General features: G+C 34.4%; 1 protein-coding gene across 2 annotated transcripts; it reads left to right on the forward strand.

Annotated features, from left to right (window-relative positions):
* Positions 1–913: 913 nt before the first annotated feature.
* Positions 914–10,724, forward strand: Dfd (homeotic protein deformed). 2 transcript variants are annotated; one of them, XM_071775664.1, is made up of 3 exons: positions 914–2,754; positions 7,714–8,414; positions 8,538–10,724. In XM_071775664.1, the coding sequence occupies exons 1-2, from the start codon at positions 1,881–1,883 to the stop codon at positions 8,397–8,399; spliced, it is 1,560 nt and encodes a 519-aa protein (XP_071631765.1). In that variant the 5' UTR covers positions 914–1,880; the 3' UTR covers positions 8,400–8,414; positions 8,538–10,724. The 2 variants fall into 2 exon arrangements, with proteins under 2 accessions (XP_071631765.1, XP_071631764.1); XM_071775663.1 differs by having other exon boundaries at positions 7,714–10,724.
* Positions 10,725–18,459: the final 7,735 nt, after the last annotated feature.

The following is an 18,459-nucleotide window of genomic DNA, read 5'->3' on the forward strand; positions in this document are numbered from 1 at the left end:
GTAGCTTAAATTTACCGTGCTGTATTGTCGTACCAAGGCAAAACACAGTGAGTATGCTCTTTGTGTAATGACTCGGCGTTTTATATTCTCTATGCCACGCAGCTGATCGCGAGTAGACGTACTTGACCGAGTACGCCGAGACACTAGTGCATTAATATAAGCAGAGTGTAATCGAACGGCAGATCTATTACTATTAATTTAGCCAATTCGAACTCGCTTTACGTAACATCTTCAGACTGGAATGCCAATTAATTATAAAATTAAAGATAGCTGATTTAACAATAGCATAAAACACATCATTCACTTTCAATCGAACTTTACTCATTATCCCTGTTTCGTAATAATTAACATAAAATTAATAAACGTATCTATTCTTTACTTGACATAGATATAGAAAGTATACCTTAATTTATTTCTACGGATATCAATTAATGACAAGTATTTTATTAATAGCAACTTTAGATATAAAATTATATCCATCTAATAGAAAAAAGACTTATAGGGATCAATTAACTCTCAGGTTTCAATAATATTGGTAAATGGAGGTGTAATGGGCGGTTATGGTAACACCTGCTGATCACAAGTAATTCTGAATTAGTAGCACGATTGCCCTCGCAATAGTATTCGATATCAACAGCATTAACGTTCATTGCCACCGTTTCTCTCAGCATTGACTCCGGTACAAGATGAATTTCAGAAGCATGGAGGCGGGTTAAAGGGATATGTAGGAGTGACTCCACGGTTATAGGTACCCTCGAGTATGCTCCATAAGGGCACACAAGATCCACTGTTTCCGCGGCGGGGGTTGGTCTCATGCCGCCGCGGAGTGGGGGGGTAACTCTAGAGAAGACGCATGACGAGAAAGAGGGGACTCCGCTCTCTGCATCGGCTCAAAACCAGCCGGCGCGAACGGAGCTGGAGGGAGTTGGAGGTTGGAGGCAAACCAGAGTTGCCAGACGAGTTTCTGCCGACGAGGGACGAGCTCACTTTCAGAGCTTTCCGAGGAAACTTCTCGTCTGACTCGATCTCTATATTTATTGTACAAATCACTTACAGTTCGAAACGGAGCAGTGACAGAAGTGCAGTGCAAAGATAACATATTCATTTATTAAAAAAAAAATGATTCGTACGAAAATGCTTGACTTATCAGAATTGTTTGCAGGAAAGTCAGTTTGATACTCGCATCAAACTGACGATGTGAACGAAGAAGTGAAAGTTTATGAAAAAGACAAGTGCGTAGTGTATTAGGGAGTCAGACTTGGGAACGTGCGTAGAAATTAATAAGCTACGGAGTGTCTACGGAATTCCCGATGACAATCGTGAAATAGAGAAGCAAAGCAAGAAGTTGCTGCACCTGCCGCAGTGGTTCTCGCGGCGCCACTCACGTGTTGCATGCGTGCCGTGGTTATCCATCATGGTCGCGGACTAGGAGCAGCTCCGATTGGTCGGTTTTGTGGTCACGTGGTATGGTAATTGGGCTCCGGTGGGCGGGAAGGAGCGAACGAGGTCGTGGAGGATCGCGAAAGTGGCGGAAGGAGAGGAGAGAATAAGCAGCTGTCCACCGGGAGTCCTGTGCTCCGTTGTGGCCCCGCTCTTTCCATTTCTTTTCTCTTTTTCTCCCTCTCCTTCTTTCTCTCTTTTCCTCCTTTCGAGAAAACGTCACCCCTTTTCGCAAGAGGCGGTGAGGTGTGGACGATGGACCACAGCGCAGTGCCGTGCAGTGTGAGCTTGTGAGAATGAATATTAACTCGAAATGGTGTGCCGGATCGAAGAATTGATCCAAAAAACGAGATAAGAGAGAAGAATCGAGGAGTGCGGTCGTTTAAAATTCGTTTGGACTATCGTGCGCGTGTGTTTTTCCCAAGAAAGTATTCAAAAACATGAATTCCTTCCTTCCATCCGCCGCCGGTGGATACCATCACCATCAGCATCAACAACAAGCTGGAAATCATCATCTAGCCGCTTCCTCGTTGGTCGATCCTAAGTTTCCTCCCAACGAGGAATACAGTCAAAATAATTATATACCCTCGACCGGAGCAGACTTTTTCACGAGCGGCAGCGGCGGTCATCATTTAAGCCATCCACAATCTCAGCTGCAGTACGGCTATCACCAGCATCATCATCAGGCGGCGTCGACTCCTTACGGGACTTCCTCCGCGGTACAATTAAACGGGGGATACACAGGATATACAGGATATTACGGGCCTCATCATCACCAAGTGCACGCGGTTCACGCCAGTTTACATTCTCATCATCACGCGGTGGGTGCTTTAGCGATGCCGCCGGAAGCTCAACCACCACCGCTCACGTGTCCGTCGTCGATACAGAGTCAACAGCAACAACAACAGCAACAACAACCATCCGTACCGACGTCAACTATCCTCGGCTCCACGCCTCTGTCACCATCTATAATGCAAAATCATGTGCAGCAGCCGGATGCCCTTCAGCATCACCAGCACGAGAACAATGCCTGCAGTCCAGCCGGTTCGGGTCAGTTGCACCGAGACAATTCACCTGATCTTCAGACGCAACAGTCGTTGTCTCAGCAATCTCAACATATACAGAGCGGTCAACAACAGACGCCGCCGCAACAGCAACAACAACACCATGTAGAAGACAGCTCGGATGCGGATGATATAGAAGATAGTCAAATGGATGGTTCACCGGGGATGATGGAGGAAGAAGAAGAAGATGATGAAAGCAGAGATCGTACGATTTATCCGTGGATGAAAAAAATCCATGTTGCAGGCGTCGGTGAGTTTATGCATATAAATCTGCAGTTATTTCTGTTATGCCCTCCCGATAGCGGAATATTATACTACTACTTTGTTACAGTAATATTGAAATTTACTTTATTCTCCAATTGCTTTACTTTATTCTATTTCCATTAGTTATATCGGAATATCACATTTTTCATCTTTATCCCTGCATCATCTTACTTTTAAAAAGAGATTTTTATATCCATTTTCGAAACTACCATTTGTTTTATAAATATATATAAACGTACATAATTCAATTAACAAGACACTGATCTCAATCTTACTCCACAATTAATAAACGTTATACTGTCGATATTTCGATTTATATCGTGAAGAGTGCAATTAATCGCTACAGAAATATATCCGACGGCTCTTGGCGACACTGCTATATCTTATATGAGACACTCAATAATCTCAAACATAAAATCCATTATATATATTATTTATAATATTACGATAAATTAATGTTTTTATTTGTTTTAATTCTCTCTCAAGAATTATTATTCTTCCTACGATAAACAAAAATTTAAACAAAACCAGTTAACGCATTTATTAGTTCCTTACTTTATTATATACTCATTTATCAATACTGTTAGAAACAGTGGAATAATAAGCGAAAATAAAACAGCGGAAATATTTACAGATTTAAAGGTATACTTATACGAAAGCGTCGCCTATGAAAACTTTTTTTCTGAATGCGAGAGACCTGCCGAAAGTATCTGTTTGTATTTCCTGGGTATACACATTACATTATGTGTTTACAAGGTGACGAGCTTTAGAACGGTTTCCGAAGAGTTATGGGCTGAAATTTATCCTAACACCTTGCGATCACCTGCGAGGTGTAGCGGCACCACGTTTTATAGGTGAATTTGGTTACGCCTAATATATCTTCATCTTTCGTACAGTAGCGAACGTATACTACAATAATGGGACGTCCACAGCACACAATTCAGTATGGCAGGCAAAAATAAGTTTCGAAATTCGACACAGAGATTCTAGCGCGTTTTAAATAGACGTTCATCATTGTGCAAGGTTGCGTAGCGCTCGAGACTTGAAACAGATGCCGGTGATGGTATAACGCTCCTGGTTGTTGTAATTAAGGCAATTAGCGCGAATGTAGTTCTTCTTTCATAATTAATCAGACAACTACTTCCAGAACTAATATACGCGTGCTTCCTATCTTCATAAAGATAGAAAGACGTTTTGAGCATAACCACAACACACAGGTGTATTAATTAATGTCTCGCAAATTACAGAGCAATGCCTCTATAAGCAGTGTATCTGTAACGCGTTCGTTTCTCCAGAATTTGTAGTATTTTATGTCACGCTAAGCTAGAAACTACTTTGCGGATATATAAAGAATTCTCAAAGGTATAGTTTTTGCAATGTAATATCCTTTCAGAATTAGGCTGGCTTTGTTGCCACAAAAATTTCTACTTCATTTCACGTCGGAAAACGTCATGGTCATTACAGCTTGCAAATATTTCTATTGAGCCCGTTGCACATGATATAATAGAAAAGAAAATCCCATACCATTTATACTGCAAAACTGAACTATAATTTATGCTTCCAAATAAAATGGTCTGCAACGAAAACTTGTTATTTCTTTTATTAACGTTATACAAATCCATATAATAAAACAAACAAAAATACGTTTTTACAGCAAATTAATTTCATTAAGGAAACAAGTATTGTTTAGATATTGTTTTACCTATATTAGTCTTTAAACATTTAATATTGTGTATTAAGAAGATTTAATATTATATTAATAAATTTATGATACTTTATAATGTATGATAAAAACAAATACCTTTTATAAAACTTTTATTTCGATAAGAAAAGTGTCGTAAATAATATTTTGAAAATAATTTGCTAATGATATGGATCTGTATATAAAATTACAAGTATTTATTAACAGAGGAGGAAGAGAAAGAGATACATATAGAATGTATATAATCAAATTTTTTTGATAATATTGAAGACTACTTTTTCAATTTTGCTAAACTGATATATGTCTTCTCTAATCCATATAAGAATACAAACATAGAACATATTTCAATTATTGCATAAAGAATAGATGAGAGAGGACATGTCAGTCTAGCGAAACTAAAAAATACAATCTTCAATATTATCGAAAAAGTATGACTCGTACAGAGATGATGAAATCGTTTATAACTGTTATGAACTGTTATAAAAATATTCCGTCAAACGTACGATGTTGTAAGTTACACTTTCCGTTATGCTAGAAATCGCGCGATTTAATATTTGAAATCTCTGAACTTTGGTATGCTCGTCCGTCGGGCTGTCAGAGACTGCAATCTCTCCCCTTTGGTTGTCGAAGTACGGTCGCCGGACGTCGGAGTTAAAAGGGACCTCTGCGAGACCGACGGTCAGCTCGGAATGGAATGTCTGCACGGATTCTAAACTGAACTCGTTCCCATGTTTCCTCTATCGGACTGAACAGACCACCACGGATTGCTACTAGCGTGACTCACAAATATTAACATCAACGTGCCACAGCAGGATATTTTTTTTCCAATCTACTTGTTCAGTCGTTCGTTGCGTTTCAATCGTATCTGATTATTTTATAAAGTACTTTGGACATTTCGCGGTTATTAATATATTCACCTTTGCGCGTTCTTAAATATTTCTTAGACATTTCTGATGCCGAGCATTAATCAATGGCATGACGAATTTCATATTTCAAATAGATCCTGAAAAACTAAACAGACTTAATGGACGAGGTAATTATCAAATTATTTAACCTTGAGTTTCTCAAAGAATAATCTAGCGTTCCTGCATTTCTTTAGAAGATGCTCAGCGGGACCAATGCGCGTGTACGCTTGGCACACTTTTTATCCTCGTAAATTTGCATACGCGTATTCTACCTTCACAACTCAACTGGCGTATCTCATGGATTGATCAGATTACAAAAGTCACTTCAGCCGACTTTGATGCTATTCAAAACGGCCATGACGTGACGAATGGTCATATGCTATAAAAATATTATTTGTATAATATCTCTCTAGACATCAACGTAAAGAATATTTTATAATTATGGTAATAATCATACAAAGTAATAATCATACAACGAATTCTTCTTCTTTTGTTGTTGAAATAGCATGGTATGTGTCAGGCGCCACTTAAGCGAATCGTTTTTTATGCTTCTTTGCACTTTACACTACATTTTAGTGACCTAAGAAAATATATTTTTGTTGAGCAAGCATTCTATATTAATCCTTTCTTTGCAAAACTTGTTGCTATGATTTTGTAAATAATATATGTAAAACGTCTATTGAAAAAGTCATGAAAGAACTAATAATGTGCGTAACAATGATGGAATAAATAGCTTAGCAAGATTGTTCAAAGATTTATATGTAATACTTTGTTAGGTTAACAGTAAGAACGTTAGAGATGAGAATATTAAGAAAAATAAGAATAGTTAATTTCGGATGAAAACAATGAGTTCTGTACAGAAATTAAGCAGCGAAATTTCTCATGCCATATGCAGGATACTATTTTACAAAGCATCATATAAACGCTATTAACATAATAAGTATTATAAGAATTTTTTTGTTTCTCGATGTGCATATATATTTCCGGTAATAAATATAATTATTTAAATATAAATAATATTAAATATAATTTTCTAAAATGGTTTATTAAAACTGATATTTTAAATTAATATTAAATACTATATTAATAAGTTAATTAAAAAAAGTTGAAGTTGTGTTAAAGTAAATTTTATTAGAAGTTAGTAAAATTAATGTTTTGTTAGTTATTTGTATTTTCGGAGTTTTATTCATATATAGAAAGCTATTCGTTACTAATCGCTTGTAATGCAAAGATTCAGAATTATTGGAATTATTCAGAAATATTGATATCTTTTTTTTAATGCCTTAATTAATTAACGAGTGAAGGAGGGTAGATCCGCGGAACATTTTATACAATATAAATATAAAAGAGGCAAAGAACATCCAAATACATAAATTTCATTTCAAGTTTAAGAATAAATTTTTTGGTGAATTAGATGTCAATTTGTCTTTAGCAAAAATATTAAGATACCAATAGTTTTGTATCCTAAACAATTAAATATGAAGAGCTTTTTGCAAAGTTTTATATAAAAAAAACTTTAAGCATATATATAGGCAATTTTATACGTTTATTTCAGATCAGTTTTAATATAAGACTTCATTGCTAAGATATTTAACCCTCTTGCCGTCGTTTAACAAACAAACGTCAATGCTCTCGTGTTAGCACCTGTATATGACTGTATTAATGCGACATTATTACATAGTTTTCTCAAATCAAGGGCTACTATTTCCAACGTCTGTTAAACTCTAACCGACCGCTAACTTTTCAGAATAGTCAATAGAAATTGGTTAATAGACGATAGAAATAATGACCTTAACACAGTCTTGTAAGAACAAGAGGAAGAGACATCGACCAATACATCGATTTATCACAGTAAAAAGCTTAGGTTTAGCAACAGCGCGAGTCGCAAGTGTCGACTGTACGTATTTGCTCTTTCCATGAGCGCTGCGCTCACAATCAGATATATTACACGTTAGCACTTTTAAGGTCTAAAAATTATATTAACGAAATTTTGGAAAACAACCATACAAATATAATTTGAAAGATTGTAAATAAAAAGACAAAAAAATTAGAGTCAGCTTTTATGCCATATTTATGCAATCAAAAAAATAATAATATTAGCATTTGTCCAAGTTTTTGAAAGAGAACGTCTAATCCAATTTTTGATAGAAAAGAATTAACTTGAAATTTAAAAAAAAATCTATTATTAAAGTGAAATTCATGTGTTAGAATACAATTTGTACAGCCACATATATCTCAAGTAAAAAAGAAAGTATTATCTCCGGAACTGATAATTTATTATTATATATTTATAGTTTCGTAATACTAACATATTTGAATTTCTATTTCCTTCTTTCAGCGAACGGCTCGTATCAACCTGGAATGGAGCCAAAGCGGCAAAGAACTGCGTACACGAGGCATCAGATACTCGAACTGGAAAAGGAATTTCACTACAATAGGTACCTGACGAGACGACGGCGGATCGAGATCGCTCATACCCTGGTCTTGTCGGAGCGACAGATCAAAATCTGGTTTCAGAATCGCCGTATGAAATGGAAGAAGGACCATAAGCTACCGAACACGAAGAACGTACGTAGAAAGAATGCGAATGGCCAGGCGCCGCCAACGGCAGCTAAACCGGCGAAGACTTCAGCGACACGGACAAAGTCCGGCACCGGTAATAACAATAGCCAAAGGAAAAACAACAACTCGCCTTCCAGCGGTATGGAAAACAGTCTGGACTCAAATATTGGTCATGATATGAACGAAGTTCATGGAGTCAGCTCTGGTATTCCTCATCCCGTTAACGTGGTTCATCCGAGCTTTCAAGGTCATCCTCATTCTCTGGCTCATCTCCAAGCACAGCTGAGTCATCATCACGTGGGTGGAATGATGGACGGTCCGACGGGAGGACCGTTGGGACACATAAGTTCCGGAAGTATCAGTCCTCTCGCCCCGGCTACCAGTCCTCCCGGATTGTCGCAAGTATCAGCTCCTGTGCCGCCATCAGCGATAAAATCCGACTATGGACTCACGGCGCTGTAACATCCATTCCGTGAGGTATATTCAGCGATATAACTTTTTCAACACCATTTAACGGCCGCTCTCCGTGGATAATTCCATCGTTTGACTGGATATTTATTGCAAATTAGATAAACGTAATTTGAGTTTTTCTCATTGCAGCGTGGACAAGGAGAATAGTCTCAAAACTGTGAGTTAAAATATCACAATCTTCAAAAGGCAGTATTATTTTTCTTTTACGTACATATTATAAATATGACAAATGTCTATAATTGCAATCCATTAACTAAGACGTAAACGGCTAGATCCAAAATTATTTAGCTATTTCTTAAATATTATTATATGTAATGTTCCTTGATTTGTAAAGTCCTAAAATCCAAGTCTGAAAAATTTGTCATAGATAAACATAAAAAATAGAGAGGAACATAATTCTGTAGTAAACGAAAATAATGTCTGGATGAAAAATAAAGTATTGTCAGATTATCAGGTCATTAATAATAAATGAATAATAAATTTATTATTAATAATTCATAATTAATAATAAATCTGCTAATACCAAAATAACCAGAAATTTTATTTTTGCTATAATTTTCTGTTATATACATGACTGAATTTGTATATTTTTTTATTTTACAAACATTAGTTATTGAAAATTGAATAAATTAAATTCAATAATTATTTCAATAATAATGCTATGACAAATCTTGTAATTATTACTAGCATTTGTTAAATTATAGTTGTCATCAAATTTTTCATATTGTTGTGAATTCCAATGAATGATGAAATTTGAACAAAGATTCCTGATACTAACAATAAGCGTTTTAGTATATGCAAATTGAACAATAACATATCTACAGTAGATGATATATATTCTTATCGCATAAAATTTAACGTGTTTACATATTTTGAATATATGCATCTAGATATTCATGTATTATAATTATCAGAAATTCTAAAACTATCGTTTTATTGTTTAATTTAATATTATATAATCTGTTATTATACTTATTTCTTGAATTTATAATTTTTACGCACGTCAAACACTTAGGCATAGCCCAAACTCTTAACGCATGAATATCTATATTATATCCAAACATGTCTACTAACTTCATGTGATAACATATATATTTCTACTGTATAATATGATATAAAAATTGTGCATGTACGCATAATGTATATGATATAAAAATATCTGACAAATTAGAATTCTACATCTGGCAACTAAAACTGTAAAATCAAATGTAAGCAGACTCCCTTAAATTATAATGTAGTTTTTCATTGCAATTAAAAAATTATACTAGTAAAAGAAGTTGTAAATGCCATTCTAATACTTTCTTTATGTCTTTCCAAGCACACAACTGGATATCCCTTATCAAAACTTATAATTTGAGATATTAGTCATCTCTCTATTATATATTCATATAAATATCAATATCCAAAAGGAAATTGATGAAATGTGAATTGTATATATCTAATTTTATGTATGTATATATTAGTGTAAAGAGAGTTTTATTACAACATGATCGAAGTAATGTTCATATTTCATATATTATTGCATTATATGTTGGTATTAACGTTTTATATACCTAATGTACATTATAGATGAAAATTGGATTTTCAAGTGAAAATTTTAATCATTATGATATGACTTCAGAGTGTTTATTATTAACATTAGAATGCAGCAAATTTTCAGTAATACCAAAAATACATGTAATTTTCATACATATGTTATCTCATACTCATTCTGAAAAACTATTATCCATCCGGAGTAGTTTAATTACCGGAAACGAAATATTTCAAAAAAGATCTCTTTAAACACCTTAAAAAAAATAATACATATTAATTAAAACTACCCTACTTGAACACATCCTTCCGTAACGGGACATTGTAAATAATTCGAAATGAATAGTATATATTTTTACCGAAAGCGAACGAGGAATGACCAATAATAATTAGGACGCAATTGCACCGTGAATAAATCGGAAATTGTACTATTAAGCGAGTAGTAATCAAACAATTAATGCACAGAACCGCTGTGACGATATACCAAAACAATATTATTAGATATAAGAAACAGAGTTATAAACGTTAAGGTACATTAATTCTAAAGAATCGAATTAGTGTAACTAGTGAAAGAACATAAAAAATAAGTGTATGAGTTTCGAGATTGTTCTATAAGTGTGACATTATACCCTCTTTGCTATAACTATTAATTGTATATAGCATGTACTATAAGGACATCATTGGGCACACTTCAATGCTTATGTTTATATTGATCATAAGGATCGATGAACTATACAACTGTCAAGTAAATAAATGAATAAATAAATGTTTCGTAATTTACAATAACGTTATGTTTCCAAATCGTATTCCCACGTATACATTATTTAACCTTGTCCATCAACTCTTTTCGTCCAATAGTTTTCTTTTTACGTATTCGTACGCGACAGTTTCTTGCTTTAATATTTTTCATAATCTTTTAGCACTATTTATTATTCTGTCAGAAAACACCGTTAATCAGTTAAAGCTAGCACCACTCGTTATCTTAAGTTTTGACGTTATCTCTTCCTCAGGTGCATTCGCATTGAATTGTATGTGTATAATATATCGTTTCCATTCTAACTTCGATAAGAACTAAACTAAAACTGAGAGCAATATTGTGCATGAAACAGGTTAAAAACTAATATAATAAATAAATTTGACAACATTATAACAGATATTTTTGTCATAAATGTGATAGTAGCTGTGTAAAACTACATGTATTCAACATTAAAATAGTCCAGAAATATTAATAATTATTTATACTGGATAATTCAGAATAATCATGTTAATAGATACACAAAGGATTTATTTCAAATTAATAATCCAATCAATATAAAACACAAATACCTTTTATTTTTGCAAAATTTAATTTCTATATTATAAAATTGTGTTGTATGAATAATTTAAATATCAGTTAATTTATATTATTATGTATACATATAGTTTATTATACTTTCACACTTTGAAATTGCAATAGTGATGACTTAAGGAATATTGGCAACATAACTTGTGGGACAACAATTGAACGTATCACACTCAGATATACTTGAGTTAATAGAAAAATAAGCAATGTGCTAAATGGATACGCTATTGTAATTTACAGGTATCACAGGAGGCATTATGGTGTATACTGTATAATGTATATCATAAGTATATATTTACTGTTTTCTTGTATCCCCCCCTGTGTCCCCATATAATCGTGTGGGCGCCCATGCGTGCGACGTTGCCGTAGCAGCGCATGCGCGAGCATGTGCGTGATTGCCGCAGCCCGGGGCAAGGAATACCTCGCAGCAGCTCGAAAAGAAGGGTGGCACCCGGAAAGCGAATGGGGGGCCGCCTGTGCAGTTCTGCCTCCGCCCATGCCGCGAACATCCCGGCCAACTGCCTAGATATGTTGCTACCAACCGGGTTCCAAAGTCAGACATATTATGGCGTGAACCAAGGTCGCTATACTCATACAACACACACCGCGGAGTCATGGGATTTTGGAAGAATGCTGATAATACTAGATAGTATCTCTATACACAAAATCGCTTCTTACATTTAACTCCATTTATTTAATGATATCGGCTCCGATTTTCACAAAATTCTAACGATAATGGAAAACATACACAATTTTGCTAATTGGTCATAATTAGACAGTTTTATTGTTCCTTATTTCTGTGGGGAATAATCTTTTATCAATTTTTTTAGATTGTTATAACAGGTTAAAAAAATGATGATAAAGAAGCGTATTAAATTTAATTATAATTTCATTAAATTTTACTTTATAAATATTATAATGTATACATAGCACTTTTATATTTTTAATTTTTCAAAATTATATTTAAAGAAATTTCTTATTTTTATTTTTATTAATGTCTATGTGTTTAATACATGTTTTTGGTTAATCGATAAAATTGCAACGTTTGTTATAATGTTTATAATAATTGTTGACAGCTTTTGAATTTATAACACCTCCAGTTAGCAGACTACTGACTTTTATAAGTAAGTACGACTTTACATGTGTAAATACAATATGCAGAAAGTTATATTAGTAAAATATACTATATATATTCTATTTTTTTTAATTTTTTAATAATTTTAAATTAATTAATTTATAGGCGACTGTTAATTTATGTAAGTCTATTAAAATCAATGGATATACTTATATGTATAGTTTTCTTATAAAAGATCTAAAATTAAAAATTTTGTAAAGTTGATTTGAATATTACAATTTGTATATTTTGTTATATTTTGTTATATATTCTTTTTTTCTGCAAATTAATGTAAAAAGTCTGATCTAAAAGTTTTAATTACAAGGTAATATAGTTAATGTGTGACACAGCTTATAATTAGATGACATTTAACTGCTGCATATGGCATGTACGCAATATTTCATTTTTGTAAAAAAAAAAACATTTTTAATATATGATGCGAAAACATGATCTGAAACACGATATGGTTTAATTCTAAAATATATGTATTCTATCCAACGCAAGACGATACGATTAATAGCAAGCTTCCAAGCGAGTAGAAGGAAGGAAGTACACAAGAGCCGCTAATTGCAAGATCTATGTACTGTTGTCTGCTTGCTATCCGTGGGTAGATAAACTATAGGTATCGATGTTAAACACCTTCGCTAACTTCTCTAGGATGTGGATTAGTTGGAAATTATTGTAGACATTTTGGTCAGTCTATTGTTTCAAAGTGGAGCAAGATATAATGCAAAATTAATTGCAGTTATGTTTGTATTAAGATAATAACAGTGAATTTCCACTTGAGAAAGAAAAGCAGAGACAGAGAAAGAAAGAGAGAGAAAGTATTAACAATTATGCAAATTATAAAATATCAATAACGTATTTATACTTATAATAAAAATTTTAGAAAAAGTAAATGTCATGACAATAAATTATAATAATAAATTGATATGTTCTTGTCCTTCTTGATTAAAAAAAATATATATCTGAGCAGCATTCTATTATATCACTTATAAATGCGTTTATAGTTCTTAAAATAAAAATCATCAATTAGACAGTCGTTAAATATAAATCGAGAATACATAATCTTTTCGTAATAAGTTACGTAAGTATATTTTAAATATCTTTAAAATAGAAGAATCTTTTCAAACATTGCTTATCGATTATTTAGAGTATTTAGATAGTTCAATAAAAAAAAAGAACCAATAAGGGCCAAGACATATAGCTGCTAATAGTTAAATATTTAAGTTATAAATGATTGTTTTGATAACAATCATAGATAAAATGATTGGTATCATGCAAAACAGTCATTTACGATATAAATATTTACAATAGATTTATTAATAATTACGTTTTGCTTGTTATTACTGATTTTTCTCCTTTTCTCGAGATTTTATATCAAAGAATCTTTTCCTTTATTTAGATTGCCATTTTTCTGTATATAAATACTTAACCGATGCATTTCCGAACCTTCTCTTCGCTGCCTGTCGTTACACCTACGCGTCGCGTTCCATATCCGTGCTCTTAAGACAAATGATGCATACATGCTGGTCATTTCGTCTATATCCGCATCACAATCGCTCCGATCTACAACCTGTACGGTGCTGAACGTGAACTGGGTGGTCGTTGAATTGCTCATTTAGCGAATGCAGCGACAGACAACGAGAATTTCGCGCGCGAGCTGTGTCATATCTCTTATTATCGTCATTTAACGTGTAGCGCGACCACACATTTTGCATTCAGCAATAGCAATGTGTTATTGTAAAAGTTAAACGGCAGCGTTTTTATCACATATCGATTAAGCCCCTAATGTGACTGCAAAAATTATTTTCGTAGTTACTTTTAAAGTTTCTGCTTAAAGCGTAACACAAAAATCAAGCGTTTAGTTCGATAAAATTATGTTGCTATCGTTCGCATTTGGAAATTTCAAAACTGATGTAAGATAGATTTGGTGTGAACGGTCCCCATCAGATGTAATTGGAGGGGATTAACGAGTCACGACTCCATTTATCAGCCACCGTAATTACAAAGCATCTCTGCCTCCCACCTCCCTCAACAATCTACCCTTGCCCTTTCGCGCGCTCGCCGCATCGCTTTCCGCTCGGCGCTTACTCCGCTGACTGACTGACATCCCCCAAAGACAGTTTCGCATCTCAAATACACATTCGCCTGTAACTAAAGATAACAGGCACCACCGTGTCATCGAAGGGAACCGACACGAAATTGGATTTAAATCCACCGCACTGACGTAGCGCGGAAATATTTGATCTTCGCGCGCTATTAATTGTCGCTTCCGTTGAATGAAGATCGGAAACGAATAAAAAAATAAATTTGCAAAGGAGGACGGGCGGGGGAATTATTTCGAGAGACCAGATAATGAATCGACTGCCGTAACACGCAGCACAGTAGCAGTCTGACGACACGCGCCAGTGATCGAACGAAAGGCTCCAAAAGCTGACATGGGCGGCCACGTCCATCTCTAGAATTAATTAAAACCATCGGCCCGAAAGGGACATGTATTTTTATCTACGGCTAGCCTCGGTGACGTGATCTACCTCCGAGTAGCTGGATATAAAGGGAAAAAGTGTGCTGTTACTGTCATCACGTCCCACCGCAGATAATCTTCCATGCCAGCCCCAGTTCAATGTTATATATCTCATGCCTTTAATTTCGTTACACGACACCTCATGAATATTACTAAGATACTTAGTGATGTAAACAGTATTAACGTATAAACATAAATACGTGATCATTATCGGCACAATTTCAGATTTCATTAAACATTGAACTAAGGTACACATTTTAATTCGAGCCATGTCCAAATATGAGATATATATATGTCGATCGAGCCATTATATAATATATATCTATCTCAATGACTATTTTATTATCTTCTAGAAGAAATGGCGTATTTTCAGCTCTCTCGTGATAACGCTACCTAAAGTTTGCGCACCAACAACAAGCACCACGAAGTGCTACTATTACGAGAAGCCGTCGACGGTACCTGTCGCTAGTCGCTGCCTCTGTATAGAAAAAGAAAAAGCGGAAAAGAGAGAAAGAGAGACGAAGAGAGGGGGAAGAGAAATAGAGAATGAGAACGACAGACTGGGCGGCGCAAAGGCTTCGACTCGCAAGCCGCACGTTCATTAATCTTGATCGGATCAGTCGAGATAGCGGCGAGCTGTTTCGGAAACCCTCTCCTACCACCCCTTCTCATCAAGTCCCCTAGTACCATCGCCTCCACCTTCTCCTTCACCTCTTCCCCCCCGTCCTTCGTATCCCTCAGCTCCTTTTTCTTCTGCTCCTCGAACTCTTTCCTGCAGGACCCTGCCTTTAGATCGGTTCACCCGAAAGTTAAGAGCGAGGAAACCCTCGGAACGGATCGACAGTGCGCCACGCCGAGAACGCCTGACGATTTTAATTCCAGTCCACACGCTGACCAATTTCTTCCATCCGAATCTCCGAACATGGGTTCTCAGAATTGTAGGATCAGATTCTTAGTTCACAGACGCGCAGTTTATCGAAATTAATTAATTGTATGGACAAAGCCAGCTATTGTTATTTTAAAGTTAAATTTATTTAATAATGCATTTTATAAATTTAGTTTTTCTTAAAACCTGATTTCTAATGCATTTTGCAATCATCTCAATTAATTCAAATAAAATAATAATACAAAAATCCTGTTTATAAAGTTCCCCATTCCACAATCTAAAAATATATCTTTATTAGCTAAATTTATATGGCTTTAGATTTATACAGATTTATTGCTTATAAATGTTTTAATATTACAGTTGTACTTTAGATTTCGAAAAAATATTAAAACGTTTCGTTTTGATTATTTAGAATAGTGACGACGTTTGGTAATTTAATTTCGAATAAATTGAATACTAATTTTTCTACTCCTATCCCATTTCCTACTTATAATTCATTAAAATTCTTTTTGCTTCCGTGAAAACGTGATGGATCTTGTTTTCAATTTAGTAGAGCCCCAACTGCGACTACCATAATGCTCCGCACGATCTACTCACGGAATAGCAATGAGTTTCCTACCCTGGTTGACAGCGAACTATGAATTGCGACGGTGATAAAAAAATTTGTGCATGGAAACCGATTACATACTATAGCAATATTAAATATTTGCTATGTTACTAGATAAACAAATTGCAATATATATTTTATACTATTAATTTCTATAAAAACTATTACTCTTCCTATCGAATTTTGTTTTTCTCCTGTTTTTAAATATTGCTGTAATTTAAGTCAATATATTATATATTAGACTACGTTTTTTAATCTTTACGGTTTCTTGTTGCAATTTAGTCATAAAAAGAATAGAAATATATAAAATACATATTATAGAAATGTATTTATAAAATTAATGAATATATTACAGTCAATGTACTAAAACTAAATAAAACATTATTGTAAAATTGAAGAATATTAGGAACGCTTCACCGTTCTCTTTTCCTCTCTCTCTCTTTCTTGCTCTCTTATTAAATTTTTATGCCAGGTAATATGTACTTATTGGTCAATTGAGGTATTTTTTTTAACAACTTCATTTAAGCTCAGCGTGAATAATTGCAACTCGTGACTGTATTGTCGATGCGTTGTATTTCAAACAGGCTGCCACAAAAGATTAAGATGAGTGAGACGAAAAAAGAGCAGCTGTGAATAGAACCTCGAAATGGCGATTCTCTGCGCGTCACAAAATACGCGGCGTTCCTTTTTATCCGACGTGAGTCGATTTCAGTAACCCTGAATCATTTATTAACAAGCATGATTGACGAAGAAATTTAATTTCGCAGGAAGATAAACATTAATTTAGAAAGTCTAATCAGCAAAACTATATTTCTTTTTTTTGCGAAAAGTCATTAAACGACTAAAATTAGATACATGTTCACACACACATCGCACAAAAAGAAGTCAATACTTTATACTATCTATCTACAATAATATATCTATATTATTGTAGATTCTTTCTCTTTTAAATTATTTTGATAAAAATACCAGATAAATGTCGTTCCTTTCCTGTCTGCGAAGCGCAGAACATGTCTACAGGATTAAGGGATTAATTACATGAAGGGCGTTAATACCCAATTCGGCTAGCGCTGAAGAGGGATGCTTATAGTAGGCTAAGGCAATAATATTAGCGGTCACTTAACAGTTGCCACAACAGCTTTGAGGAATTTACTACATAAAACACATATCATCATTAGGCTATATTAGTTGCTGAGTTAAAAATCTAGTTAAAAATTGATTATTCTTTGTGTGTACTTGTGTATTCCGAAAAGCATGAAATAAGATAGAAAATAGTAGCTAAATATAAATAATATACATATAAATTAATAGGTATATATAGGTATAGTTTTTATAGAAATTAATAGTGCATTATACCATGACGAATTTCGGAAACAGCCGATACGGTATAATTCTCACGAGTCGTTCTTCGATAAGGATTTCGCACCCCTCGATACAATTAAGAATGGTTCCAAGATCCGCCCCAAACTATTTCGTTCGGCATGCAGGAATAGCCTGTGTTATATATGGGATTGGACGGTTCCTCATATATGGGATTGGACGGCATTGAAGCAAAGGGAGGATCAATTTCCTTCCGAATACCCTACCATTTTCGTATTTTTCATTTTCTGTGCTTACGATGACTGCTAGAGAAAAACAATCATTCTATTTCGAAATTCCAAATTTATTATTTATAATAATCGTAATCTTTAGCTTCATCCTTTCTTTAAAAAGTATATTTAGATAATATTATCCGTTAAAAATCAAATGAATTTTCTGTTAACATTAAAATACAATAACGCAAGTGCTATAAATGAATTCTTTCTGGGCAAATAATCAACTGAGTTTAGATTGGGAGGTTCTTGTTACATGGATCGATTCCCCTTAAATTGTCAATTTTATCTTGTTATCCGGATAACGAACGAGTCCGTAAACAGAGCCTGATAGACGCTTAAAACAAACCCTTAATTGAATTCACACTTAGTCACTCTGCTTCGCTTACGAAAGAGCACAGTCATCCGACACAGATTTTTTTCTGCCTTCTGCACCCCTTGTTTTGAATAACC

This window comes from Temnothorax longispinosus, chromosome 4 (genome assembly GCF_030848805.1).
Source record: "Temnothorax longispinosus isolate EJ_2023e chromosome 4, Tlon_JGU_v1, whole genome shotgun sequence".
NCBI classification, from domain to species: domain Eukaryota; kingdom Metazoa; phylum Arthropoda; class Insecta; order Hymenoptera; family Formicidae; genus Temnothorax; species Temnothorax longispinosus.